We start from the raw sequence: 27,309 nt of genomic DNA, 5'->3' as shown, positions 1-27,309 counted from the left end.
AAATGTCCTAATCGGCCAATGGTCCTTAAGCAAGCAGCTGTTAAACGGATCATTGACGCATGCATGCAGACACACACAGAGTGGTCTGCCATCTCTGTTAAAGTGGCAACTGTCAGGGCCTATATAACCAGCATGCCCTGGCATGCAACCACAACACAAGTAGCATGGCATTGGCAAGCCAGAGCCTGTATTGTCCCCCCGACGTGCAAAACCGAATATCTGACCTGTCTGCAGAAATAGATCATAACCCAATTAACCACAAATTGGACTTTTTCAAGAAAATCAAGTCATTACACTGCTCTATTTTCAACTATACTTGCTGCAGGTGAAGGAAAAACAGATACAATAAACATTCTGACATTTTAAAGACCCAGCAAGCCTCAGCATGACTGTTGTTCCTCTGAACCCTTTGATGTAACAAACCACACATTGACATGAAAATGCATAGACAAGACTTGGACTATAAATACATAAGAGACACATGACTTGAAATTAAGATGACCTTTCCATAAATTACCAAAGACTAACTGAAAAGAAAACACACACAAGTAAAACGTTTTCTTCACGACATGATGACTGAATAAATATTCATTGACCTTCAACTGTAGTTACAAAATGCATCAATTAGTTGTTTTTCAAGTTTTCACATACACGCAAAGTAATAGCAAATAGATGTGGACTGGAGTGTTTGATGAACTTTTAATATTGCTCTAATTATCTACTTTAGTTGGATATAATTTGATTCCCCAAAATGGGTTTCTTGTCTATTTGAAACACATTACTCCGCAAATGGTACTGAAATATTAGATCCATCATGCATAATGGGTCCACAATTGAATGATCATAGGTTTTTAATATCACATCCGCTTCAGCTAAACCTATACTGTGCACTTTGAGTGTCTTTACAAAAACGGAAGGCCTCTTAAGTGAATATAAGTACAGTGCATATAAAAAGTCTACACACCCCTGTTAAAATGCCAGGTTTTTGTGATGTAAAAGAATAAGAGAAAGGTTATTGTGAGTTTTTATTTTTCCCCCTCAAAAGATTTCAGTTTGGTTTTCAATTGAATTGTTCATTTTATAGGTCACATTAAAGGTGGAAAAAGTTCTGACATGATTTATCTTATCATTCTTTTACATCATAAGTAACCGGTATTTTAACAGGGGTGTGTAGACATTTTAAATCCACTGTATGTGACAAGCTTGTCATTTGAGTGAAACAAGGGTAGACTAAAAAGACCTGATCAATCAGGAATTTCATGACAGCCTTCACATTGATTCTATTAGATGAGAGAAGTAGTTGAGAGGTGTTCCTGTGTTAGTGACTTCTGCCTTGATTAATTATACATACATGTACTCAATGTTAATTTGACAAATTAGAGAAATTGTTGGACCACATTTTAGAGGCACCTGATAGTAATAAGTTGCTCTCCATTTTATGCTTGGTATAATTGATTGAGTCACTATTTGGAGCGAGTTAGAATATAAAGATAACTTTGAAAGATTACCCCATAACAGTGCAGTGACTGATACAACCAAATGTCCAAATCTAGGTTTTGCACATTACCAAGGCATGTATGCATAAAACTGAAGGGCATGTACAACAAAATAAACAAAATACCTTTGATAGATAATTTCCATTATGGAGATGTAAAAAAAATCTCTATATAAAACACTAGCTAAATAAGGCATTTTACTTTTAATATAATCGACTAGTTGAAAGAAAAATAATGTCATATTTGGTGAAAGTTTGGCAAAGCAAAACAAATAAATTATAGTCACAAGTTGTGACAAGGCAACAATAACATGTCTTTCAACAAAGAAAGGTGACACTAGAGCAACAGAGCAAGACAACAGGTACAACAGAATGTCCCTCGTGGCCTGCTGTGTGTAAGTGTGCGCATGCATGCACAAATACACACACACAAATAAAAGATTAATAGACAGAATACAGGCACACATAAACATTCACCAAAAGGACACTGTGCAAAAAATATTTTCATATTAGAAAACAAACAAGAGTGACGTCAAAAGTTGTTACGCTGAGAAGCGAAGTCTAAAACAATAAGCCCCCAAAAACAGACCCTGTTGTGAAACTAACAGTAAAATAAAAGTTTTCATCCATGTAGTGTATATTGTAACAGTACAGTAATTTATAAGAAACACTGGTACTGATTTTGCCAATTCCCCCAATGTTGAGCGACATACTGGAGAAATAAAAATGTGGTGTGCTTGTAAACAAAGTAACAGCAATATACAGCTAAATAGATTTACATTTTTTTTTAAATCCTTAGTATGACGTAGTCTACACAGGGTTTAAAATGCATCTGAGGAGAGAACTGGAGACCACAAACCTTTCAACAAAATGAGGCACTCTGCCACTGCTTTAAATACAGTATCTCTGGGATCAAACTACTAAATTTTCCTTATCACTGGACAGACAGATGATGGGAATGGACAGATAGTTTATTTTACTTTACACACACACTTTTCTTATTTACGTCCTCTATGTCTGCTTGTCCCTCACTGGTTGAGGTCTCTCAACAGAGCCCTCTTTGAGAGACTTTTTATGGCACCTCTTCACTGCTCTCTCTGGCAAAGCTGACCACGTCCCAACATACACTAGTAACGTGACAAGCAGTCTCAGTGTCACTGGGAATAAAAGGGCGTCTTTAAAAGTGACTGTGTGAGAATACATTTCTAAAAAGCATTATCAAAACTCTGGATTGTTCTTTGCTTTCAGTTTTAAGCAGTCATTGTTGGTTCTCTTGAGTTAATATTGTACTCAACATGTGTTCACTAGATTGGTTAACTTATACAGTACATCATTTTTTACTCTAGTGCCGTTATAAATTTTTTCTGTCTACTTTCCTTTAATGTTTACATAGCAGCAACATCAAGACAAACCAGATAGGGATGGATGAAAAGCGTCCTATAGGGAAATTCTTAGCTGCAAATTTGGAGCTGCAAGCTACCGTGCATGCATTGTTAAGAAAAATTATATAACCTATATTAATTATTGTAGTAGAAATTTGGAAGGACTTTCAATTAAAATTGCCTTTAATTGTATTTTTGGGTGGTTGAAAAACAACTGTAGGGAGATATTCAAATAACACTGTTAACACTATCAATGAAACTGAGATGACCATAGTCCATGAACAGCTAGAGCAGTCTGGGTTGTGTCCATAAAACACCAAATAATAATAATAAAACAGAAACTACTGAAACAGACAGAGGGGGACAGCCTGGACCGATAAGAAACACTTACTTTCCTTTTCCTGTGCTAGAGGTTTTATGTTTTCAGCGTGGAGCCTAATGAACACAACCCAGGCCTACATTATACTCCATACTGTAGCTGCCTTTTAGCCTTCAGCTTCCTCTTAGCCGTCCACATGTTTGGTAGGAAAAACTATTTTCCTTCTTCTCAGTCAAAAGGCTCCCAGCAGGGTTGAGGTCAATTTGGATTTTCTGAATTTAATAAAAATACTGACTGTTTACTTAATTGGAATTGGCCACAATCTATAAGAAGCAGAGTGTGAATCACATTTGAATAATTGAATTAGTTCAACTGAGTTCAAACATTCATTTTACAAAGATTATTTTCGAAATTATAACACCTATTTTACATTTTACCTTGGTTTATAACATATATTTGACGTGAAGCACACTGGAAAACACATATCTTTTGATAAAATAAATGGAATTAGGAATCATTTATTAGAAAAAACCCAAAACATGATCTTATAATATTTGAAGAATGCTATTATTAATGGTTTTAGGAGATGGAGATAAAACAATTAAATGTTCAAACTTCAGGTTACACGGTATATGTAGATGATTTCAAAATAAACATTTATATTCATGGAATGAATAAGCCACTGAATTTGATTGAATTACATTCTTCCATTAATTCAAAATAAATTAAAATCTGTTTCCAGTAGGTTGTGGCCCATTTTAATTAAATTCAATACAGCCCATTTAAATTAAATTCAATAATTGAAACTAAAGAATTGACCTCAACCCTTCCCCGACTTGACCTTTTTGCCACCAGGACATACCAGGCATCTTAAGTGCCACATTTATGATGCTGCAGACGTCTAGATGCTGAATCTGTTATAACCATTTAACACCGCTCAGTACAGTAATTCCTCCCTACTGTTGTTTGCAAGTGTGTGTTTGCATGCAGGAGTGTCCATCTCTTTTAATAGTTCTCTCATGTTCTTAAATGAAGCATGTGTGGCGATATACAGTATAAGATAATCACATAGTTCGCTACAGGGCAGGAGCTCTATAAACATTAATAAGTGGATATTAAAAGTCTTTACATAAACATTAACTTACACACCACAAAGTTTACACTGTTGCACGTTCAGAAAGAGGAGGGAGAAGAGGACTATTGCGAATCCTCTGACCCCCTTAACTCTCTCTCTTCTTCAAGCAGTTTTTGCTCCTCCACTGCCATGTTCTCCCGTGCTCCTCTCTCCTTATCAATGTTCTTCTCAGGGATTACTTTAGGAGAAGCTTGGACCTGGTGTTCCTCCTCCTGAACACAGTCCTCCATCTGCTGGCCAACCACAGGCCCAGTCTGGTCAACAGTCTCCTCAGTCTGACCGTCGCTGGGTGTTTCCGGGGGCTCGTTGTCCGTCTGCACACAGCTGCCCGCCTCCCCTTCCTCTCTCGTTCTCTTCTTCTTCCGCTTGGGGCTGCCGGAGGAGTCTGCAGGTGGCATGCCGGGCAGCGCCATGATCCCCCCATGTGGTAGGAACATGTGGGGGTACAGTAGTCCGTGGGACATCCCCGGGATGAGGAAAGGGTTGAAGGCAAGATGGCTGCCGCTGCTACTGCTGACACCGCTACCGCCGCAGTTGGCTGCCACTGTGGTGATGGCAGCGATGCTGTGGTTGCCCATAGCGCTTTGCTGCTTCCCTTCCGCCAAATGCTTGTCCTCCCTTTTTCTCTCCACGTAGGACTGCCCGCCAGAGCCCTCGGCCCCCACGTTCGAGGAAGTCTGGACTGGGCCTCGGGAGGGGCTGCTGGCTGCAGAGGAGGAAGAGGCCGTGGTGGTGGTAACTGTGGCCACTGAGGAGGAGGAAGGGGAGGTCGCGGGTGTGGAGCCAGTGGGCGGCTGCCCCATCAGGCCCTGGACACTGAACATGTGGGGGGACCCATGTATACCGTGAAGCATCATGGGTAGCATGCTCAGGCCGTTTTTGGAATCCTCGCCCGTGGAAACAGCAAAGCCGTGTGGGAATCCCATCAGGCCAGACAGCGGGATGCCCTGAATGTTGCGGAGGTTCTGGAGGCTGACTAGGTCCATGCTGCCAATCAGGCCACTGTTCATGAAGAGCGGGCCCATGGGCGACTCCGAGAGAAGCGGCTTAGGCATCTCGCTGCGGGGACGGCGGCCCCGACGACGAGGCCCTTGTTCACGGCACACCGGCTCGGTGAGGATGCGGGTGAACATGCCCTCAGGAAGAAAGCCCTGAAAAGGAAAGGCATCAGCTTGGGGTTATAAAATGAAAGAAAACTATTTATAGGGCAAAACGTTGTGTCACCAATGTGTCAGTAACCGATGATTCAACATGATCAAATGGCTACATGAAAATGAAATTTGAACCCATGCTGCAGCAGTACATGGAGGGAGCCACTAAGACCACAAAATGAAAGAATTCTAATGAAACTATTTAGAGAGACATGGTTGTGGATGGGAGGGTGAAAATACCATGCAACTCACTGAGTGTTTCACTACATCTGCCCAGTCGGGTGCCACGCAGTACTCTGTATTCGCGTCCAGCCATCGTGAAAGCTCCTTTATCGCTGGGGCCATTGCACCCCCAAGCTACAGATAGGAAAAAATACAGTCCTTAATGAGTCACTCTACACACATTAACAATGTGATTTATTCGTGTGTATTTTTTTGACCAACATCTCTTTCAGATAGGAATTACAGGATTGTTTTGGTATTGTTTGCAAAAAGAATTCGGTATGTTTATATGGTCACTGTTAATACGTAGAATGTTTCCACCAACGTTTGAGGCATGCACATTTTATACAGGCATTGTGGTAGAGTTTACTAGAGTTCATTTTTGACATTTCCCCACCAGGAATGTCAACAAAGTTCGGCTGTGAAACTTTGTGATTGGTTCACCCCAGCGAGCGCCCTGCGGACTTCAAAATAACAACATTGAGCGTAGTGTGTGCAATGCCTCCGCCATATTACTGCTCCATTCATACTAAGCCAAAGCCCATAGGATTCTGTAAAAACCACAAGGTTACGCATGAAATACATTTATTTGCTTGGTTACCATGATTTCCTTTGTGTACCTATAATACATTAAAAAATACTATATATAATTCACGACATGGTCAAATGGAAAACTATTTGGGCTGTGTGTGAATGATATATTATTTTTTTTAATCAAAGGAGTATGGAAGTGTATTGCTGGGGAGAAGTGTCTTCATTTACCTGTAAAGAATATGGGCTATGCATGACAACATTAAGGTTGTAATCCATCATTGAAAAGAGACACAGGAAAGACTATATTTGGATAACACCATCTGCGCTTACTTGATAGTTAAAGTGTCAAGATCTAAATACATGTCTCCATGAAACAGATGCCTTTTGGACATTTCACCAGTATAAGGTGAAGAGTTATCCTTGATTTTTTTGACTGTGATAAAGATGCCCTAAGTATGCCTAACTTGTGTTTAGGGGTATTAAAAATCAAAAATGTTATGGAGTAAGTATGTCTAAGCATAGGCATATATTGCAAATGGATGCATTTCAAACCTATTTAAAAAGCTACATTTGTTGGTATTTTTATGGTGCAATAATGTACAGTAATTAGTATTTGTTTCCACTCCAGCACCTATCAAGCATTTTCACCACCCAGTTAAGTTGAGAGATTTTTCCAATGCCATTTGTCACATATCTATTTCAAAGCTGTTATTTTTTTGTTGACAGGAATGTTCATGCACATTTCCTGTTGCTGTCAATGGCCAGATAGAAACCAGGCCAGTGTGATTGTTGGTGTGTGTGTCAGGAGGGTTACCCTGCGACCAGGTCAGTGTGATTGTTGATGCGTGTGTCAGTAGGGTTACCCGGCAACCAGGTCAATGTGATTGTTGGTGTGTGTGTCAGGAGGGTTACCTTGCAACCAGGTCGGTGTGATTGTTGGTGTGTGTCTGTGTCAGGAGGGTTACCCTGTGACCAGGTCAGTGTGATTGTTGGCGTGTGTCTGTGTCAGGAGGGTTACCCTGTGACCAGGTCAATGTGAATGTTGGTGTGTATCAGGAGGGTTACCCTGCGACCAGGTCAGTGTGTTTGTTGGTGTGTGTCAGGAGGGTTACCCGGTGACCATGTCGATGTGTTTGTTGGTGTGTGTCAGGAGGGTTACCCTGTGACCAGGTCAATGTGTATGTTGGTGTGTTTGTCAGGAGGGTTACCCTGCGACCAGTGCTCCTGTGGACGACGGGCACCCTCTCCTCCCCGGTTAAAGAGTTGATGTCTAACTTGGTAGGGTCTTTACAACGATGCCTCCGCTGCTTTGGCCGTTCCACAAGGCTGTGCAGCATCGCTGTGCCTGGAGACTGAAACCCCAGATATGGAAAAGTCAGCAAACTACTCCAAACAACATTTGCTTTAAAACCTAGTCGTCAGTGAGTTGAACTGTCTTAACAGAATACATAGGTTTTTCCAGAAGTCTCAGTTACTACCCCCTGCTTTGTTCACTCCCAACGCCGACTGGGTGTTGTGAAAAAGCTAGAATTTCAGAACAATGGATGAAATCAACAGACATGGTGAATCAACTGACCGGTGCAAAAGTGGGCACTTCCATATTGTAGTTGGGATTCTGTCGCAGCCATTCCATTAGGCCCTTGTTGGGAGCCACTCGGTCGATGGCCACAACTTCTGGCTGTGTTGGCGTGGAGGTTCCAGGGGAGCGCTCCGGTGGAGAAGATGTGGATGAAACTGCGGAATGGCTGATGACTTCTACTCTGCCCTGTAGAGGACAAAGAAAGGGGGTGCGCTCAAACAGATTAATTAACAGTTCAACTCGGTTATAAGGTGCTAGCGATAGACAACTTTGGGATAAACTTCATTAAGAGAGTGTGTGAATTGCTTCCTTTAAGCAAGAAACCATGAGACTTTCCTTGCCCTTGAACTTGCTAACAGGACCACAATATTCATTATCCGCTACAACCACTTAAGTGCCTTGCTCAAGGGCACTCTTGCTTTACTTTGTCAGTTCTGGGATTCCAACCAGTGACCTTTGTTTACCAGCCCAATGCATCAACCACTAGGATCTCTACTATTAAGCTGTCCATTTGGCTGTTCACCAAACACATGCTTGACTGGACAAACCTGTTGCTCCGGCATGTGCATTCCTCTGCTCTTGACAAAGCCCATGTCGACCGCATCCACGTTTCTCCGTCTGCCTCTTCGCCGGCGCATGATGGCGTCGTCACGTCTCAGGTTGCCGTTGACAATTTGTCCGGTGACCGGGTGGATGAGACCTGCCTGCAGGATCCCGGCCATGTCCATGCCCACTGGGTTCTGCATGGCGTTCTGCATGGACCCCATGCCAGACACTTTGTGGGCCCCAGGGTGGACCTGGTGGCTCATGTGGCCGACGGTTGCTGACGGTTCGCCCCCGATGCTTAGATCCCCGGGCTTGGAGAGGTCCATGGCCGCCTCCTGCCAGCCGTTGAGCAGGAGTTCCCCGCCTCTGGGTGGCACATTTACAGGCATCTTCTCCCCTGTGTGGCTCTGCTTGCCAAGCGCCTCAGCCTCATACTCAAATGCCCTCCTGCCCCGCTTCAACTCAGGCAGATAGGGCGGCGCAATCAGCCTCTCCTGCAACAGAGGCAAGGATGTCAACCTCCAGCCTCCGCGGCTGCATTCGCCGGCACCTCTTTGCTTGTACTGAACGGATGGAAATGGAAGAAGAATAATAACAATGAATACGGACAGTAGAATGACGAACGCGCACAGAAACATCACAAAGGAAGGACCTCCATAACAATGGCTTCATGAACTATGAGGTGAGACAGAGCGTGAACATTGGCTAGTCACCTTGGGCAGGCGGGTGAGAGGAGGGGCTGGGATGTTGAAGTTAAGAGGTGGCTGCACCCTGGCCGAGAGGTAGCCGGCCCTCTGGTGGAGACTGTTGGGGCCACTGTTGTTGGCCAGGGAGCTGGGAGAGTCATACTGCTGGCTGGAAGAGGGCCATTTCCCCTTCAAGATGGCGTGACAGATACTGTCCAGGCGGTTGATGATTACCCGGTCCTGCGAGGCAGAAGGTGAAGAAAATAGACACATTCAGGTAACTAGTGAGTGTCCTAAACACACAAAAAGTAACACATTTCTAGATTGTGAAACTGTATGGATATGACAATTTCATTTTTGGTCATATTTAAAAGTTAGGGTTTAATATATGGTTGAAGGTATGATTAAGTAAGAATTAGTTGGAAAATCTGATCTGAGGGAAATAAAATGGGAAAAACAACTGACGCAGGTGCAACGTAAACGTCCTGCTTGTTGTACCTTTGGCCACTCCGAGAAGGAATATAGTGCTTTCTCCTGGAGCAGCTGGGCGATGGTGGGCTCTCGAGTGTCCTGCAGACTGTCAGGCATCTCACACATCGACATGGGAGGTGCAAATCGAGCCACCTCCGCATAGCTGTCCACCCCTGAAGCTGTGGTGAGACAAATTCAGAGTTCATGCAGAGACAGTTTTTCTGGCATCTACAGAACCAGTCAAAACTTTGGACACAATTACTAATTTACTTGAAACAAACATTTGACTGGTACTGTATATGTTTTATATGGCAGAATCAGTAGGGAAAGGGGTGTGCAAACAATAATTTTTAAAGCCTGCGTTTGAAACAAAAAGCATTTTTGTCATATTTAATTATGTTCTATAGTAATTTTATTGCATCATAACAACTGCCAAGATGTGTAGAATTTTCTTCGTTTTCTGTATTTTCTTCTCTGTTCCGCTTATATGACTATATTGGACATGTAAAACTCTCTCCAATCATTACCTGGAGTTTGGAGCTTCTCCTCCTTGATCTCATCCTTCACTTCCAGCAGAACCTCTGTCTGTTCCAGTTTGGGTGTTAGGACAGTGCTGTCAGGCTCCAGTATGTCTGACTGGCTCTCTGAACTCTGTGGGTCCAGAGGGAAGTCCAGTTTGATCTGTGCCACTCCCGCCACGCGTGGCGACAGCGGTTGCTGGGGCACGGGGACCAAGCGGGATGGCGGAAGAGAGGGTGAGTGTGTCGTGCGATGAACAGACACAAGTGTGCGTTCGCTGAAAGTGCTCTCTGCTTCAGCGGCCCCTTCTGGTCCCATGTCATACTGGTCCACCAAGGGGACTGCAAACAGTCCCTCTGGTGCTGGCCGTTCGTCTTCCAGATGGTGCTCCTCTGGTTCCTCTTCCCGGGGATCCATGGGAGATATCTGTAAGGGCTCCTCAACTTGTCCTTCAAGGATCCCCTCGTCCCCTGGCCCTATGGACGAGTCCCTTTCTAAAGCGTCTTCCCCTGGCTCCTCTGGTCCCTCTAGAGCTACCTCACATGGATCCGTTGGCGAGCCCATCCCTGTACTGTTGCAAGACCCTTCACATGGCTCCTCCTGGGCAGGGTCCACGTATGGTTCACATAAGGCCTCCAGGCCTTGGTCAGGCCCCACCAGACTTGGACTGTCCCCAGACATCCCATCTTTGTTAAAGTCAAAAGCTGCATCACTTTCTGCCTCCCCGCCACCTGCCAGGGAACCTACGTTCAAGTCGCTCTGCTTGTCCTCTGGCTCCTCAATGTTGTGGTGGTGCAGAGTCATATGTGACAGCGTCAGGGGCGGAGGTGGCACGTAGGGGGGAGGGGGGCTGGCAGAGAGGTCGTTGTGGTTCTGGGCAGGCTCCTCCTCGCTCACGCCGATATCCTTGAACAGCATGAAACTGGAGGCTAGCGGCTCTCCTGGGTTGCTCCGGGAGGAGGGGATACCTAGGCAGTCATCTAGTGCTCCCCCTGCCTCCGTATCCCTTCCGCCATCACTTGCTGGTTCCTCTGCATCCAGGAACTCCGTCTCCAGGGTGGGTGCCCCCAGGATGGGGTCAGCCTCGTTGAACATGTCCACGTCTGCGGCGCCGGCGTGGTCCGCGCTCTCCCAAGGTGCCTGCAGCTCCTGGTCCAGCTCCAGCGAGGGCGCCATGAGGCCTGTCTCCTCTGAGGAGCCCTGCTCGCCGACCAGCACGTCACTGCGCAGCTTGCCTGAGATGATTGGGTCCATGTCTCCTGGCTGCTCACTGTTCAGCCCACCCTGTACGCCGTACGAGTTGAGCATGCTCTGGCCGCCTTGCGCCGAGTTAAACGGGAACCCGTTGAAGGCCTCCTTGGTGGACTTGCCATGGAGGGAGTCCGAGACCAGGACCTCGTGCTGCAGCGAAGCCAGCTCCAAAGAATCGTCCAGAGAGGGGCAGTCCAGGAAGCCCTCCCTGGGCCCGGAAACCATACCCAGACCACCGCCGTGATCCGCCCCCACCATGTCCTGTGGGTGACTGGGGACATGGATGTGCGGGTGGGCGTGGATGGAGGAGGGGGAGGGGGCGGCCGGGTGGTGGTACTCAGGTGGCTGGGGAGAGGGGCAGTGGCTGAGGCCCGTCTCGTACAGGCAGCAGGGGTGGTGGTGCGGTGAGGGGGCCAAGCCGATGTGGTGCACCCCGGGGTGGTAGGCTTGGTGATTTTCTTTTTGGACATAGTTCCGGTGGGCCTCCAGGAAGGAGAGCTGGGTGTCGTTGAGGATGTAGTAGTCAGTGCGGCTCAGGCCGTGGCGAGCCGCCCCAATCAAGAGGTCACGGTCATGTTTGCCGCACTCCCACCACACGGGCAGGTAGAGGCTTGGCCGGCAAAGCTGCAGCCGGGGGCCAAGCAGTGGGTGGCGCAGCACCTGCTCTCTGATCTTGCGCAGCAGCTCGATGCGGTAGAGAGTTCGTGCTGCTCGCTCCTCCGTGATGGGCTCCATAAACAGACTGTGGTCCAGAGGCCCTAACAGACATGTGGAGAGGGCTTATCTTTACACACATTTCATACTTTAAATCACACCACAGTCGCCACTACAGTAGCAAAAAAACCATCTAATAACCTGTATTTCCCCATAATTTTAAAAACACTGCAAAGATGTGCAGAACATGATATTAAGTTAACTATCCCTTTAAGATATGTGCCTTAGACAGAGACTATTGTTAAAAAGTGTGAACATTTTTAAAGCATAGAGGATGCATTCGTTACCAACAACTAGATTTTTAAGGAAAGGCATTTATACATTTCTACATAGTTTTTTGACAATTTCTCCATTAGACACCTTAAAGTCAAATTGGCTTAGTCTACCAAGCATTAATCTCCCACAACAGGTTCTCCCTTGTGTCTTGTCTACCCAAACATCAACTGCTAAGCTGGGACAGCTGAGCACACAGTGCTGCAGACCTGTCTTGAAAGTTACTGGCTTTGGCAGAACAGGCCAGCACTTAATTATTTAGAACTTGTTCATTGTAAAAGAAACTGTGTGTAGCTGTAGTACTGTAGTACTCAGTAAGGTCACTCCTGATTGAACAACAAGTTTTTTTTTTACTAGGCTGATGTGCCCAATAGACAGGGGAAGGTTTCCTGACTTCCCATTTATGTACTCCTGATTGGGCGCCTACCATTCAGTAATCATTAACTATTTACATATGACTATTTACACATTTGTGTTCCTGCTTATTGTTCCTTTAAAGGGCCAACACTCTTTCTGGAGAAGTTACCTTCATCCTTCCTAGGGGGCAATCTGCAGGCAGTGCGGCACATGGACACAAAGCTACTGAAGTACTTCTCCAGGCTCTCGTCAGTCTTTCTCTCCAGCCGGGCAAAGGAGCGGAACTGAGTCCAGTCAAAGCTCTTCTTCTCCGGGTCGTACATAACGCCAAATGAAGACACAGTACGGTAGAAATCGGCTTGTTCGCGCCGCGTCCATCTGCTCAGAAAAAACAAGCCGCACATTAGCCTTTGTTCGGGGAGGCAGATGTTGATTGTGTGACTGTAGAACCCAGATGCCACAAGACAGCCAAGGGAATTGCACAAAAAGCTGTTTTTTGTTTAAATCAAAATGAAGACATTTCTAAATTAATGTTAATAAAGTTTATGTATTATATGTGTTATATATTATATAGGTCATTCCTACGAGTTTGAAGGGCCAAAAACAATTATACAATATATTTTCCTACTTTCTAATTTTACCAAAATAAAGACAACTTCCAAAACGTTAAATTGATCAAAACACTTTTAAATTATCATATTATTTTGGTCAAGCTGTGAAATAACTTAGTTATAGTTAAAGGGACATTCAATGAAATATGTCCAATCTCTTATGGACATTGACGTAACATTCTTTTGAATATTTACGATACATAATTCACCCCTTTTTAAATGATAAAAATAATCTGGATGTTTGGTAATATTAAGCTATGTTAAAATAAACTTCAACATGATAGCATATTAGCATAGCTGAGCTAGATTCCTAAGAATTGAATCATCTCCAACACAAATATTTTTAAATTCTATTAACCTAATAGGGTGGACATGTTATGCATTAACTCAAAAGCATAAAACATGTTAAACTAAAGAATAATAGAAAGTAAAAAGGGGAGGTACTAGTCTTACCACAGTACTTTTTCTGCCATAATAAGGATGTTACTTTCTGAATATGATGTCATTCTACAATATGTAGATTTTTGTTAAGGGCTGAACTCTACCCTAGATTCAACAACACTAAGTTAAGACAACTTGTGATTCCACACAGAAATCTTAGAAAATAACACATTTACGGGTCCGGAGCATTGCTAGAACACAAGACCAGTGATATCCATTTATAAATGGCTGTAGATAAAAGAATCACAGTATACTAGTTATGCTAAGTTTTCATGTAGTAGTTTATTGAAATCCATTAAGTTTGCTTTCATATTTCACTATGATGGTAATATTGTTGTACTTTTACCATTCACTACCAGTCATACTGAATGTGGAATCTGGACCCTTGTTAAATAGTAGCATAAAGAGTCATGAGATGGTAGAATCCCTTTTTTCCAAATCTTGTATTGTTGACATAATGGTGACTGTAAATTAAGGGATGGACTGGAAAACCCTTGTAATTTTTATTATAATTGCACAATTATAGAAACAAAATTAATTAGAGTTTAATCCAATCTAAGAAATAATACGAAACAAATGCCCAAATTTTGTAATATTAGCATTTATATTTATAGAACAGAAATTGTTTAAAATACATTAAAACAACCTTTCGGTTCAATTACATTGTTTTACGGTAAAGAAAAAGGCCTAATCTTTATTTTTACTTTTATTGAAAGCATTTAATAATTAATGTTTTACAGGAAAATACAAAATCATTCTCTGTATTGGGGATGTAAAAGTCACCGCATTGTAGGAATCACTCACATGTATGATGTTTACCATCTTTTACAAGCATGAGCAAACACCAGACCATTTCACTCCTAGCCTACCAGGTGTTCAAAGATCTTCAATGATGTGTCTTGTGAAAGGCAAATTGTGATAAAGCAAAATTGTGATATAAGATTTAACCAGGTCTTACAGATTTTTAAGGAACTAGGAACCGAAAGGAAACAATGACATCACCCACCTTTGCTCTGACATCATCACCCACCTTCTCTGCCACTCCAGGAAGAGAGGATCAGGTTCAGCGGCAGCTGCTGTGCAGCGCCTAAGCTCCTCCCCAAGCTGCCATGACATCGGCCCCGGGCCAGCCACCAGCCCATCGGGCAGAAGGAAGTCATGACGCAGGGGTTCGCGGCGCGTGAAGCGTTGGTAAGCTGTGATGAGGCGACGCAGCCTTGCGGTGAGGGCAGGGCCAGCAGGCCAGAGTGGGCGAACCTGCAGCTCTGTTGCCTCCTGGCCAAACCTCTCCTGGCCGAGCCCCTCCTGGACCATCTCCACAGAGAGAGTATCTGGACAGTACCAGCAATGGATCAATACTTTGTTACAATGGATCCACATTTTACATTCACTTTAACAAATTAAAAAAGGTTTCTGTACACCGCGCATCAATACAAAAAAATGACTTAATAGGCAGAGATCAGTGCAACATTTTCAGTGTAATAGGCCAAAAAGCTCTGCTTAATAAATTGAAAGGATGGCCAAAAGATCAGCATATTGAATCTAACGTTTTGCATTGATCTGAATGTGTGGAGACATTGTTGTATTTATGTTCTGATGACGGTTTCACAAACTATAGCTCAGCATATTTCATTGAAAATATAGCATTGTTCCATTGCGCACAGAGACTTTTCATGTATGGTTGCTTTTCTTCATTGCAACTCTCAAGATTTAGGAAAGTGCAGACTTTCAGCTTTAATTCAAGGGGTGGAACAAAAATATCTTATGAAACATTTAGGAATTGCAACCATTTTCATACACAGTCGCCTTATTTCAGGGGCTCAAATGCAATTGGAAAAATTAACAATCATAAATAAAATGTTCATTTTTAATACTTTGTCGAGAATTTGTTGCAGGCAATGACTGCTTGAAGTCTGGAATGCATGGACATCAAACATTAGGTTTCCTCCTTTGTGATGCTTTGCCAGGCCTTTACTGCAGCTGCCTTCAGTTTTTGTTTGTGGGTCTTTCTATCTTATGTTTTGTCTTCAAAAAGTGAAATGCATGCTCGATCCGAATCAGCAGGTGATTGACTCAGGTGATTGACTCGGCCATTGCAGAATATTCATCTTCTTTGTTTTAAAAAACGCCTGGGTTGCTTTCACAGTATGGTTTGGGTCATTGTCCATCTTGCCGTCCAATCAACTTAATTGAATTTGGCTTAATCTGAGCAGACAAAACAGCTCTGGAAAAATTAGGAGACCACTCCTAATTATTCTTAAATCAGCAGTCATTCCATACCAGTGTCTGTTAAATTCCAACACAGGCACACCTCATTTTAACTAATGATGTGCTAATTAGGTGATTACCTGCCTAGACCTGAAAGCTCTGATAATAAAATCTGGGTTATTCCATCAAATATTGATTTCTGAACTCTTCCTAAGTTAAAACATCTGTATTTTGTTATTGAAAAATGTATATGAATTGGTTTTCTTTGCATTATTTGTCTGAAAACAATGCATCTTTTTTTGGTTATTTTGACCAGTTGTAGTTTTCTACAAATGAATATTCAAAATGACAATATTGATATTTGGAATTTGGGTGAAATGTTGGGTGTAATGTCAGTAGTTTATAGAATAAAACAAAAATTTTAATTTTGCTCAAACCCTTACCTATGAATAGTAAAACTAGAGAAACCGATCATTTTGCAGTGGTCTCTTAATTTCTTCCAGAGCTGTATATCCCTATACACTTCAGAATTCATCCGGCTCCTTCGGTCTTCGGTCACATCATAAATAAACAATTGTGACCCAGTGCCAATGAATGGTTTGCACATTGTGGTTAACCCTCTGTATTTGCTCTCGTGAAGACTTCTCTTCTTGGTAGACTTGGATAATGATATGCCTACCTCCTGGAGAGTGTTCTTTACCTGGCTGGATTTGTGAAGGGGTTTTTCTTTACCATGGAAAGGATCCTACGATCATCCACCACTGTTGTCTTCTGTGGACGTCCAGGCCTTTTTGTGTTGCAGAGCTCACCAGTGCATCATTTTTTTTCTCAGAATGTACCAAACTGTTGATTTGGCCACTCCTAATGTTCCTGCCATCTCTCTGAAGGATTTTTTTTTGTTGCAGCCTAAGGATGGCCTGTTTCACTTGCATTGAGAGCTCCTTTGGCCACATGTGGTGGGATCACAGTAACAGCTTCCAAAGGTGAATGCCACACCTGGAATCAACTCCAGACCTTAGACCTGCTTAACTGACAAAGGAACAGCCCACACCTGTACATAAAACAGCTTATGAGTCAATTGCCCAATTACTTTTGGTCCCTTGAAAAAGAGGGGGCTACTTATTAAAGAGCTGTAATTCCTAAACCCGTCCTCCAATTCGCATGTGAACAGCCCCAAATTAAAGCTGCACTTTAAGCCCATATTCATTATTTAACTGTAACTTTAATATATTTTGGTAAACAGCTAAAATAACAAAACTTGTGTCAGTGTCCAATTATTTACCGACCTAACTATTGATGATAAAAAACTTACATTACATTTTTGACAAAAGTACACAAATACATTCTATTCATATAATGAATTAATTCCAACTTGGACTTGGTGAAACAACTCTGTAAGTTTGTAATATGATTTAAGTATACCGGCAAATGGAAAGATGGCAAAATGCTCACCCTGAACAACACTGTTATGTTTGTCCATTGCTTCATTGCTGGAGCTGGTTTCATCCTTTTGAGGCAAAAAACAGACAACACAATTACAAATAAATTATATATTTTTTTAATCTGATGGGTCACTCCAGAGTCAATACTAGGGGTTAATGATATTTGACTCAATACCGTTATAGCAATATCACATTGTGCAACATCAAAATCGAAAATGTCGCTGAAATATTCCGTTTATTTTCTGGAGAGATGCTTTTGTTTAGAGCCATTTAGAGCCCGCTTGAAACTGCTATACAATGATCATGTTTCATTGGCCGGTTGCCCTGCCACATGCAAGTGTGAGCACACAGGTCCACTACACGAATACACCCTATGGAGCAAACCACGTGACGTGTGCACACTTCGACCGTGTGTGAGTGATGAGTGAGAGAGTGACAGCAAAATGATTCAGAGGGGTGAAAGAAAAGAAAGGACCGAAAGAGTGAGAAAGAGCGAAGCGAGTCAGAAGAGCAAAAGAAAAGGACAGAAAAGTAAGATGAGTGTGGCTCAGGGAGACAATCAAACAACAGAGATTGAAGAGAAAACGTTAGTGGCCAAAAGTTATGTGATAAACTATAACTGTAATTCTGATCCACGTCACAAAAAGCATTACAAAAGTATAATCCAAAAATAAATATAAACATCTGTTCATTAAATGTAATTGGGAGTTTAGAAGACTGCGCTAGATTTGAGATTTAATCAATTAAAAAAAATCTCAAATGATGTATGTGCTGCCAAGAAATACAATGGGCACATTTACATAGGCTGAAACCCTGAACTCCCTTTGTGGTAGCCTACAAAACTGTGTGTAGCTAGTTTGCAGTCAGTGTCCATGCAATCATTTGTTTTTATGTTTTCAAAAATTATTTTGCTTTTAGTGTTAAGTACCGTGTCTAAAAAGCCAATACCTTTGATCTGCCCTGTTTGAGAGTTGACAAGCGTTCCTCTACTGTAGAGACTAAACTTGGGGGCATATCCTAAGAAAAACTTAAGATTAGATTAGATTGAACTTTGTCATTGAACGTACAAGTACAGTACAATGAAATGCAGTTAGCATATAACTAGAAGTGGAAATAGAAGAGGGCAGAACATTTGTAAGTATTAAGTATAATGTATGTACAAGTGGAATGTATAGATAGCAGATCCGAACCCCAATTTGCAGCGCGCGTCTGGTACTGTAAAAAGTTGGACAGGGTTGGCAGGTCTGCTGTACCACCAGTACAACATGTCCTGTTCTGTAGACATGGTCTTTATTTATTCATGTTGTACCAGTCCAAAATGACTGTCTGTTGAAATAAACCTGTGTTGTGAGAAAACCTATTGTTTTCATATGTTATGAATCTATTTTGATGGATTTTCCCATAACTTATGTTTTTACATAAAAATATTGAAATGAATATCGATATTGCAATATTCATGATCAATATCGCGATATCACATTTTCTCAATATCGTGCAACCCTAGTCCATACCTTGTTTTCCAGTCCTCCCTCCTTTGGCTTGTTTTCAGGATCATCTTTTAAGTCATCACTTTTACAAACACTGAAATGAACAATCAACATAGGTTATATCACTTCATCCATCAGTAGAGCTTGCTTGACCATTCAGGACTCAGCCATGTTTTTACATTTGTACACAGCACTTTGGTGGTGGGGTGGGGGCTACGTACCTGTCAGTGGGGTCAGCCACTACCTCCCCTCCACCCTGCTCGGCTGACAGCGCTGTGACATCAGGCATACCCACCCGTTCCAAGAAGCACAGGTCTGGGTCGGCCCGCATGGCATTGTATCGCTCGTACCCTGAGGACACGCGTCAAAGCCAGGGTTACATCAATCAATACAAAACCACACCCTGCATCCCAGAATTGATGTATGATCCTTGGATTTGGAGAACTGGATTAACAAGTTGAATAGTGACAGGCATGAATGAGGGCCATGACAAACGGGGGGTGCTGGACCAGAGGATTACCGTGTTTGTGTACTCCTATGAGGAGAGATTTATCCGCCTCTGCATCCCACCAGGCTGCTGGGATCTCGATGTAGTCGATGTCAGGCAGGGCCACCTCCAGTTTACTACACAGATAAGAAACACCAGACATTCAGCTTGGCCTCTTTCCCCAGGCCCATATTATCCTCATTCTTGTCTAAAAACCTCAGCAGAGGTTCTGAAGTGCTTATTTAGTACAAGAATAACTGTAACTGGGAGAAAGGTTCATTAAAGGCTGCTTTGATGGTACCCGCACTGTACCTGGCAGTGATGCCCTCCAGGGACTGGGCAGCCGCCTCTCCCAGGACCTCTGCCTTCAAGTAGTACAGCATCCTCACCCTTAAAAGTACCCTGAATACAGAAATACTGCATATCACACAACACATAGACCACCGCATTTACCCCCAATATCTGTCAGAAATTGTATTTATGGCTTTCTTCATTGCAAAAACTTTCAACAGATTTTGGGAGTGTCTTGCTTTGTTGATGCAGCTTTTCTGACCAAAAAGAAACTTGGGTCAATGCATGTGAGAGGAAGCTCACCAACCTGACGACCTCAGTTAGCTTTGGAAGCTCCCATACTGTCTGATAGGGATGGGCATGGTTTGTTGAATATTCCAATAACTGAAATTAAGTTAGTATTCAAGTACTTGTGTGTGTATTAATTTTTGCTGCTCAAATAGTTCTGTAGCTGGCTAGCTTAGCTAATTAGCTTGACTAGACTTCTCTTTCCAATGTTATGTCTTAAACTATGGCTTCTAGTTATTTCTCCATACGTGTGCTTGCTCTTTTCTCACCCAAATGGCCTTTGAGCCCACCCATTCCTTCTTGCGTTATGTAGTAGCACGTATGTTGTATCGGGCGCTGCTACATTTGGATAATAAAGTAATGTCCAATGCACATCCCTAATGTTTGAGAGTCGTAATGAGTCCAGGAAATCCCTGCTGTGATGCCTCGCCAATTTGCATCGTCCACAGGACATCCATGGCCACTCGTCAGCTAGTGGCACAGCCAAATGTGTTACTGCAGTGGTCAGCTAAGTGTTAAACAAGAGCACGTTAGACCTCTGCTCCTTCTGGGAAGTTCACTGACCCCTGCACATTTCACAATGAGCTGGCAAATTAAATCAGGAGTGCTACTCTAGAAAATATAAAATACATGGAAAGGTTGGGCATCCCAGACTGGAGAAAACCATGGTCTATGTAAAACAAACTGTATTTATTTCTACTGTTTTTAAATAAATTATGTCAAGTACACTGTCAAAATGTGATTTCCAACCACTTGCCCAAAGGAGTACATGGTAATGTTCACTAACAACTGTGAATTGTGAGCAATAGGCGACTCACTTGTTACAGTGTTGCTTGAGGTGTTTCTTGTAGCTGTCATCGTGCAGAACCACCTCTGGGTTGCAGTTAACCAGCCAGTCTGCATGCTTCATCTCAGGCACACTCAGCTGGTTCTTCAGCTTCTTACCCTTACGCCCCCGAGGCACTGGGGCAGAGAGGCCTGCTTGCAGAAAGGTTGCATTTGAGAAAAACCAAGTACTCTTCTTACAGCACACCAGTCTACATTAACACAAGGACCGCCAAATGCCTACGGGAATTGGCGTTTGTGTTTCTAATAAAAATAAAACTGCCATTTTAAAAGCTACACCCTCCTCCTTCCATGACTTTTCCTGAATAGGCATATATTACATTGTTCTGTTCTGTTTTTTTGCCCTGTTTTCCGACTTAATGGACAATAGCCCACGGCTTAACGTTGGTACCCAATGGTACCCAGGCACTAATCACCCCTCACTGACTGCATGACGTCAGTGGATGAATGCGCGATACTCCCAGATAGTGTCTTGGTTAAATTTGAATTAACTTACAATAATTCCATGACCATTCAACAATTTAATTAGGTTATTATTGAAACATAATACAAACGATATAGGCAACTTGTCAATTCAATGTATGTATCACACTTCACCGTGTAGAAGATTCAGTATTCTTGTAAAGGCTAATTCATTAAAAGTCACCAATTACCAATTCAACAAACTTATTACAATGTTACTGTTTTTATTAGGAGACAAGACAAAATCGCATACACATCATCTCTCTTTGAAATTATTAACATTCTACAAATGTATTAGGCTAAATAATTATTCACAAAATTAAATACCAATGATCACCAATTATCAATTCAGCAAACGTATTACACGTTACTGTTTTTCATCAATACTATCGACAAATGACTTTTCTATATTTTCATGTAGGTTACTGTAAATCAATCTTTAAAAGCCTCTGCAGCTTATACCCGGCAAGAAGACACAGTGTCAAGTTGGCAAGTGTTTTGTTTGTCAGTCCTGCTCACACAAACCCTCAAAGCTGTGTGCTGACTGTGGGGCAGAAGTTTGAAGTTCGAACAAGATGTATAAATGCATGGGTTATTGTAGCTCACATTATCCAAAGCAATAAACAAATTACTTTTCGATATTTTATCAAAGAGTCAATCTCGTTATTCATGTAGACTACTGTAAACAGGGATTGAAACCCACTTATCCAAACTCTGACAGTACAAGTTGTTTCTAGGAGATTATTTATTCATTTGATAACAATCAACATAGTCCGTCCTCTTTCCTCCACCCGGCCATATGTACATGTGAATGACTTGTATTAGGGATATGTACGGGAGTCTCTCACCAGAGTGGTTCTGCAGGTCCTGTTTATGGCCGTCCTTGGCGGGTGTGATGAGGTCCCAGATGAAGCTCTTGATCTTGTCGTCGCCCTTGTAGTGGCGCACGCAGTAAACCAGCAGTGCCCGGCAGAGCACCTCCATGTCACGCTCGGCCAGTTGCCACTTGAAGCGCCCGTGGGTCAGGATGTCCTTCCAGCGGCCCCAGCTGTGTGGGCGGGAGTCGAGAACAGCAGCAAGCGTCAGCACGGACACACCGGTGGGATGCAGAATGTATCCTACAGCAGTATTACCCATCAACCCCAGCCACTGCCAGCTACGCATGTTCTACACTACTCCCCAACTAGCTTGGAAATGCAGCCAGTAATGTTATACAACTAGATATTAATTATTGTGTGTCTGTGAGCGGAGGACAACTTGTACAGTGGGAGAAGCTGCACTTTCAGTGAAACATTGATGTCCTTTTGACCAACAGGATGCCTGATTTAATTCTGTGAAAGGGTAAGTAACTAATTGACTGATGAAGTACCGTAATACATCAAATAAAATATTTAAGTTGGTGCTTATTTTTGTACTGTTTACATTTGCAAATTTGTTGTTTGCTCCTCAAAGAACTGGTTTGCCCCTCAAATAGTTGGGTCACAACCAGTTTTTGTTTTTCACCTGGTAGGCTGTAGGATATAATCCAACAACCTTCCGGTTACTGGCCACTAGCCTACTTCCTGACAAATAAATTGTACTGGGCATTAGTGAAGGCGACATTTGAGAACAGTGGCAGTGCTTACTAAAGATAAGAGTTAAGAGGTTACTAAAGCCGGTAGAGTGAATGAGTGCATACACCGGGAAACTTCAAAATAGTTACTTAGTAAACTTATGTTCATATATAAACTAATGTAAATTTTATAATTAGGCAAGTCGTAAAGAAACAGTTGGCCATGTGGACACTGGGGTCAAACCCTGGTCTCTGGTTGGGAGTCTTACACCATGCTGGGTAGTGTTACTACATCATCACGTCACTGCACTGGACTTCACTATAGTTAATACGTCATGAATCATAGAAAGGCTCCTAGAAGTGTGACTGAATAATGTTAGAGGGTACCGGACCCGAATATGAGCAGATTCTTCTCTACGCGGAAACACTCTGCGCGAAGATAGCGCCTGTTCCTCTCGCTGAGGCGGCGGGTGCGACAAGGCCTCTCTTCGGAATCGCTGTCCAACTCAGAGAACTCCATCAGCTCGTCGTCCTCGAACGAGTTGTAGTGACGTGTCTGCTTCCTCACACGAGGCGTGTCAATCACCAAGCTCTCCTGTCATAGATGGTGGGGAGGTTCAGGCTAGAGCCTTCCGGCATTATGAACACTGTTCACAGTTCATATGGTAACTATAGGAACCAATGCAAAACTGTAGCACAAAGTTTACAGCACATCTGAAAAACATGCTCAACTGTTTACAATCAACAAATAAATGTATTGGATACTGTATAAAAAAAGAAAAGAAAAAAGATCCAGCTGCACAGACAGCCTTTACACCACATACACATGCAGTCCAAAAAAACACTCACTATCATAAAATTCTGTGTAGCCCATACACAAAAACACACAACTCTGGAGAACTCAATGCAAATGCAGGAAAACCAAACACGCAGGGCGAGTTATAATACACACATAATTAATTCAACTGCACTCTCCCCTCCCTCTGCTTCGCAGGCTGTTTTTCTCTCATTAATGCAACCCATCTGTTCGGGTGGCTGATGAGTGCCAGATTTCTTAACCATTTCACTAGGCCCCTTACCCTTCTTTTCTAGCCCGTCATTCCGGGTGGCTCGTTTGATCTAAGGCCGGGACTGGATTTGTGGAGCCCTTCCAATACCGAGTGGTGGCAAAACCAGAGTCAGGGAGAAACTGGTAGCCGAACCGCACCCTTGACTGGTTCCCACCCCCCCAATTTACCTTCTCTGCTTTGGAGTCAATCTCCAACTCTGCTATTTTGGCCCATTTCTGCCAGAAGTTGGGATCATCCAGGGAAATGTCGGTTCTGTTTCCAGAAGACACAAAGCTGGCCTGAAAATGACAAGGAAAACATTAACACACACAAACACACAGACATCAACTGGACTGAATCCACGAGAGTAACAAGCGCTAGGATGTGCTGAGAAAGCTAAGAAGGTGTGAGATCCGACACTGGTGAAAGAGTTACATTGTGTATTTGCCAAAGGAATGGAAACTTGTGGAGACTGGCTAACGTATTCTTCCGACAGTAACAGACTACCTTGATGGTGGACAGTGTTTATTTAAATGTATTTTTTCAGAAACCTCTATGGTTTGTTGGATAGAGACGGTGAGACAGAGGAGAGTTTTTGCTGAAACAGCAACAGACCAGATCCGAGCCATGCTGGCCGGATCCAACCAACACGGCAGCAATACACATAAACCCATGCCGGACCCCTTCAGGTCACGATGGTGGACAGTCTTGTTTAAGATATAAGGTAGGGGAGGTTTGGGTGTAACCTCAAACAATCACCATCCATCAAGGTAATAGATTAGTTAAATGGGAAGAATTAACAATTGATTTTACAATGGATATGAAAAGCCTACACACCCTTACTGAAAATGCAGCATTTGTTTATGTAAAGGCTGAAATCAAGACAAATCATATCAGACCAATGATAACTTTTCTGATAAACACTGTCAGGGCCTACTATGGTTGCATAAGTGTGCACACCCAAAAAAGAAATACTTTGCGGAACCTATTGCTTTAAAATTGTTTATATCAAGCTAGCACACCTGGATTTTGCAGTTTTATCTTGCTGTTCTTTGCAGAAATCTTAAAGCTCAGTCAAATTGCCATCTCATATGCACATCTGTCTTCATTTCGGCCCATAAATATTCTATATGTTGAAGGTCAAGCTCTATGTGGGCTACTCCAGGAAGCCATTCTTGTTTGATTTGTCTAGGCGATTTGGATTGTTTTTGTGTTGAAAAGTACAATTCTTCTGTAACTTCAGCTTTTTGGAACATCAGGTTTTGCACTAAAATACCTTGATATTTGAGGCTATTAATTGTCTCCTCCATCCTGACCAGAGCCCCTGTCTCCACTGAAGAGACAATGCATCCACCATCCCGCTTGAATGTGGTTACTGTGTACTTTGGGTGACAAGCTATGTTGGCTTGGCGAAAAAGAAATTTTTAAAAAGTTATACCTAGATCTCATATAAACCATAAGACATTACTGCTAAGAGATAACATATATTGTAACACATTTCTGCTAAACATTACTTTACTTTAACACATAGACTTAATTCTTCCAGCTGCTTTAATGTGTGCCTGGAGATGGAAAATGAATAAAGAAGAGTACAACACATGGTTTTGGGATATTTTATATGGCTTAGAACTTCTTTTTAGAGAGAAGTGGCTTCTGTTTTGCCCCCCTAACCCACAGCCAAGACTTGTGCAGAATAAATGCAATTGTTATAAACGGCATGGAGTGCCCATTGGCCGCTTGTTAATATCCCTGAATGAGGATATGTTTTGGTGGTGCCTTCTTACCCACACTTCTTAATGACTGTCTTCAGTGTTCAATGACACATGTAATGCACTCAAAAGTAAATTATTTGATATCTCTCTCCTGATCTGTACTTTTCAAAAAAGACAATTTTAGCTCCTTGTGAGCTAATCATAATTACTTCAACTGATGTCCGGAGATTACTGTGTGATTGGTTAAATCTGAACACAATTACAACCCTGATTATAACAACGAAAGCTGCTTTTCCAGTAAGGTTCCGTAGACATTATATTGATTGGTAAAGGTGGAGACATCGATGTGGGTGGTTATTGTCGGGTTACAGGTCATGGATATAAATGTCAGGGTTTACGTTGGCGAAGGTGGAGCACTTGACTTTGATTTAGCTAGCAATAATTTGGGTGTCAGAGATTAAAGGTCAGAGATATAAAGGTCAAAGTATACCTTGGCGAAGGTGGAGCCCCTTCCCTCTGTCTCGATGGTAATAGTTTGGGCATCAGAGATTAACAGTCAGAGATATAAAGGTCAGGGTATACCTTGGCGAAGGTGGAGCCCTTTCCCTCTGTCTCGATGGTAATAGTTTGGGTGTCAGAGATATAAAGGTCAGGGTATACCTTGGCGAAGGTGGAGCCCTTTCCCTCTGTCTCGATGGTAATAGTTTGGGTGTCAGAGATATAAAGGTCAGGGTATACCTTGGCGAAGGTGAAGCCCTTTCCCTCTGTCTCGATGGTAATAGTTTGGGTGTCAGAGATATAAAGGTCAGGGTATACCTTGGCGAAGGTGGAGCCCTTTCCCTCTGTCTCGATGGTAATAGTTTGGGTGCGGCGCTGCAGGATTTGGTCAATGTCCTCCTCACAGAACTTGGAGCCCTCGTCCTCCTCATCCATCAGCGCTCCATACGCCCCTTTCTTTAGCAGGTCCTCCACCTCAATCTTAGTCATCTGCTGTGCCTTGGGAAACCATGACCCCCCCGTTAGTTAGGCAACAGCTCTCAGACCAGCTGCACCCCATTCTATTTCAAGAGGTGAACAAAACAATACATTTTGGAATAGGAAGTGGTATTTTCAGTTTAGAATACTTCCTGAATTAAAAAGCTGAGAGCTTTAAATATGCATTGTTTATTTCAATGTTTCAGCAGGGATGTGGAAAAGCACAAAGCTATTGTGTGAGGGCAGGAGAAACAAAAGTTAAATAAAAGGGCATAATAACAAATGTGTTAAAAGGATGTTCAGATGGCAAATCTCAACAATTACAACTATGTGAAAGTGGTAGACAATGCATACAAACACAACACAGGCATCAAATATGTATCCTTCATAGCATAGAGTTCGTAGCCTAATCTCCCAGATCTGCTTGTACTGGCATGATGATGAATTAAATTATTTGGCAAGACTGCATGTACTGGGACCAGCTACTCACCCCATTCAGGCTGCCCTTTCGGTTGATATCCTGCAGCACTGCCTTGTCCAGACCCAGCTTTAGACTGGCTTTGTCAAACATCTCCCTCTCGTAGGAGTTCCTAGTGATCAACCTGTACACCTTCACTGCTTTACTCTGACCGATACGATGGCAGCGGGCCTGGGCCTAGCGTGGCCAAACAGAAATGTTTTTAATCCGGCTTGAAACAGTAATATTAAAAGATAATTAATCTTCTTTAAATAGTTCTTCACCTTGAATGTTGTTCATGGGCCAAGATAAACTGTAATTTGTTGTTTGGTTTTCCTTTGATCAGCCATTGCTAGCCTGCTAAAAA

At 42.8% G+C, this 27,309-nt stretch overlaps 1 protein-coding gene across 9 annotated transcripts in view; it reads right to left on the bottom strand.

Moving 5' to 3' along the window:
* Nucleotides 1-1,119: 1,119 nt before the first annotated feature.
* The window catches only part of chd6 (chromodomain helicase DNA binding protein 6), a 197,865-nt gene continuing 171,675 nt past the window's right edge, over nt 1,120-27,309 (bottom strand). For 4 of the 9 annotated variants that reach the window (XM_029113752.2, XM_029113754.2, XM_029113753.2 and 1 more), the window contains 22 exons: nt 26,976-27,140; nt 26,327-26,506; nt 23,987-24,097; nt 23,142-23,344; nt 22,046-22,245; nt 20,708-20,867; nt 19,623-19,712; nt 19,344-19,447; nt 19,045-19,174; nt 18,848-18,917; nt 18,285-18,353; nt 17,347-17,401; nt 14,693-15,017; nt 12,804-13,012; nt 10,048-12,048; nt 9,548-9,699; nt 9,077-9,289; nt 8,366-8,926; nt 7,815-8,003; nt 7,447-7,590; nt 5,735-5,839; nt 1,120-5,482 (listed from right to left, as the gene is read on the bottom strand). In XM_029113752.2, the coding sequence (XP_028969585.2) occupies nt 4,394-5,482; nt 5,735-5,839; nt 7,447-7,590; nt 7,815-8,003; nt 8,366-8,926; nt 9,077-9,289; nt 9,548-9,699; nt 10,048-12,048; nt 12,804-13,012; nt 14,693-15,017; nt 17,347-17,401; nt 18,285-18,353; nt 18,848-18,917; nt 19,045-19,174; nt 19,344-19,447; nt 19,623-19,712; nt 20,708-20,867; nt 22,046-22,245; nt 23,142-23,344; nt 23,987-24,097; nt 26,327-26,506; nt 26,976-27,140 (6,525 nt within the window). In that variant the 3' untranslated portion in view covers nt 1,120-4,393. The remainder of the gene's footprint in view (nt 5,483-5,734; nt 5,840-7,446; nt 7,591-7,814; nt 8,004-8,365; nt 8,927-9,076; nt 9,290-9,547; nt 9,700-10,047; nt 12,049-12,803; nt 13,013-14,692; nt 15,018-17,346; nt 17,402-18,284; nt 18,354-18,847; nt 18,918-19,044; nt 19,175-19,343; nt 19,448-19,622; nt 19,713-20,707; nt 20,868-22,045; nt 22,246-23,141; nt 23,345-23,986; nt 24,098-26,326; nt 26,507-26,975; nt 27,141-27,309) is intronic. The other 5 variants (XM_029113756.2, XM_029113751.2, XM_029113749.2 and 2 more) reach the window with 5 other exon arrangements.

Source organism: Esox lucius, chromosome 17 (assembly GCF_011004845.1).
Source record: "Esox lucius isolate fEsoLuc1 chromosome 17, fEsoLuc1.pri, whole genome shotgun sequence".
NCBI lineage: Eukaryota > Metazoa > Chordata > Actinopteri > Esociformes > Esocidae > Esox > Esox lucius.
This window is presented reverse-complemented; position numbering and strand designations above follow the sequence as displayed.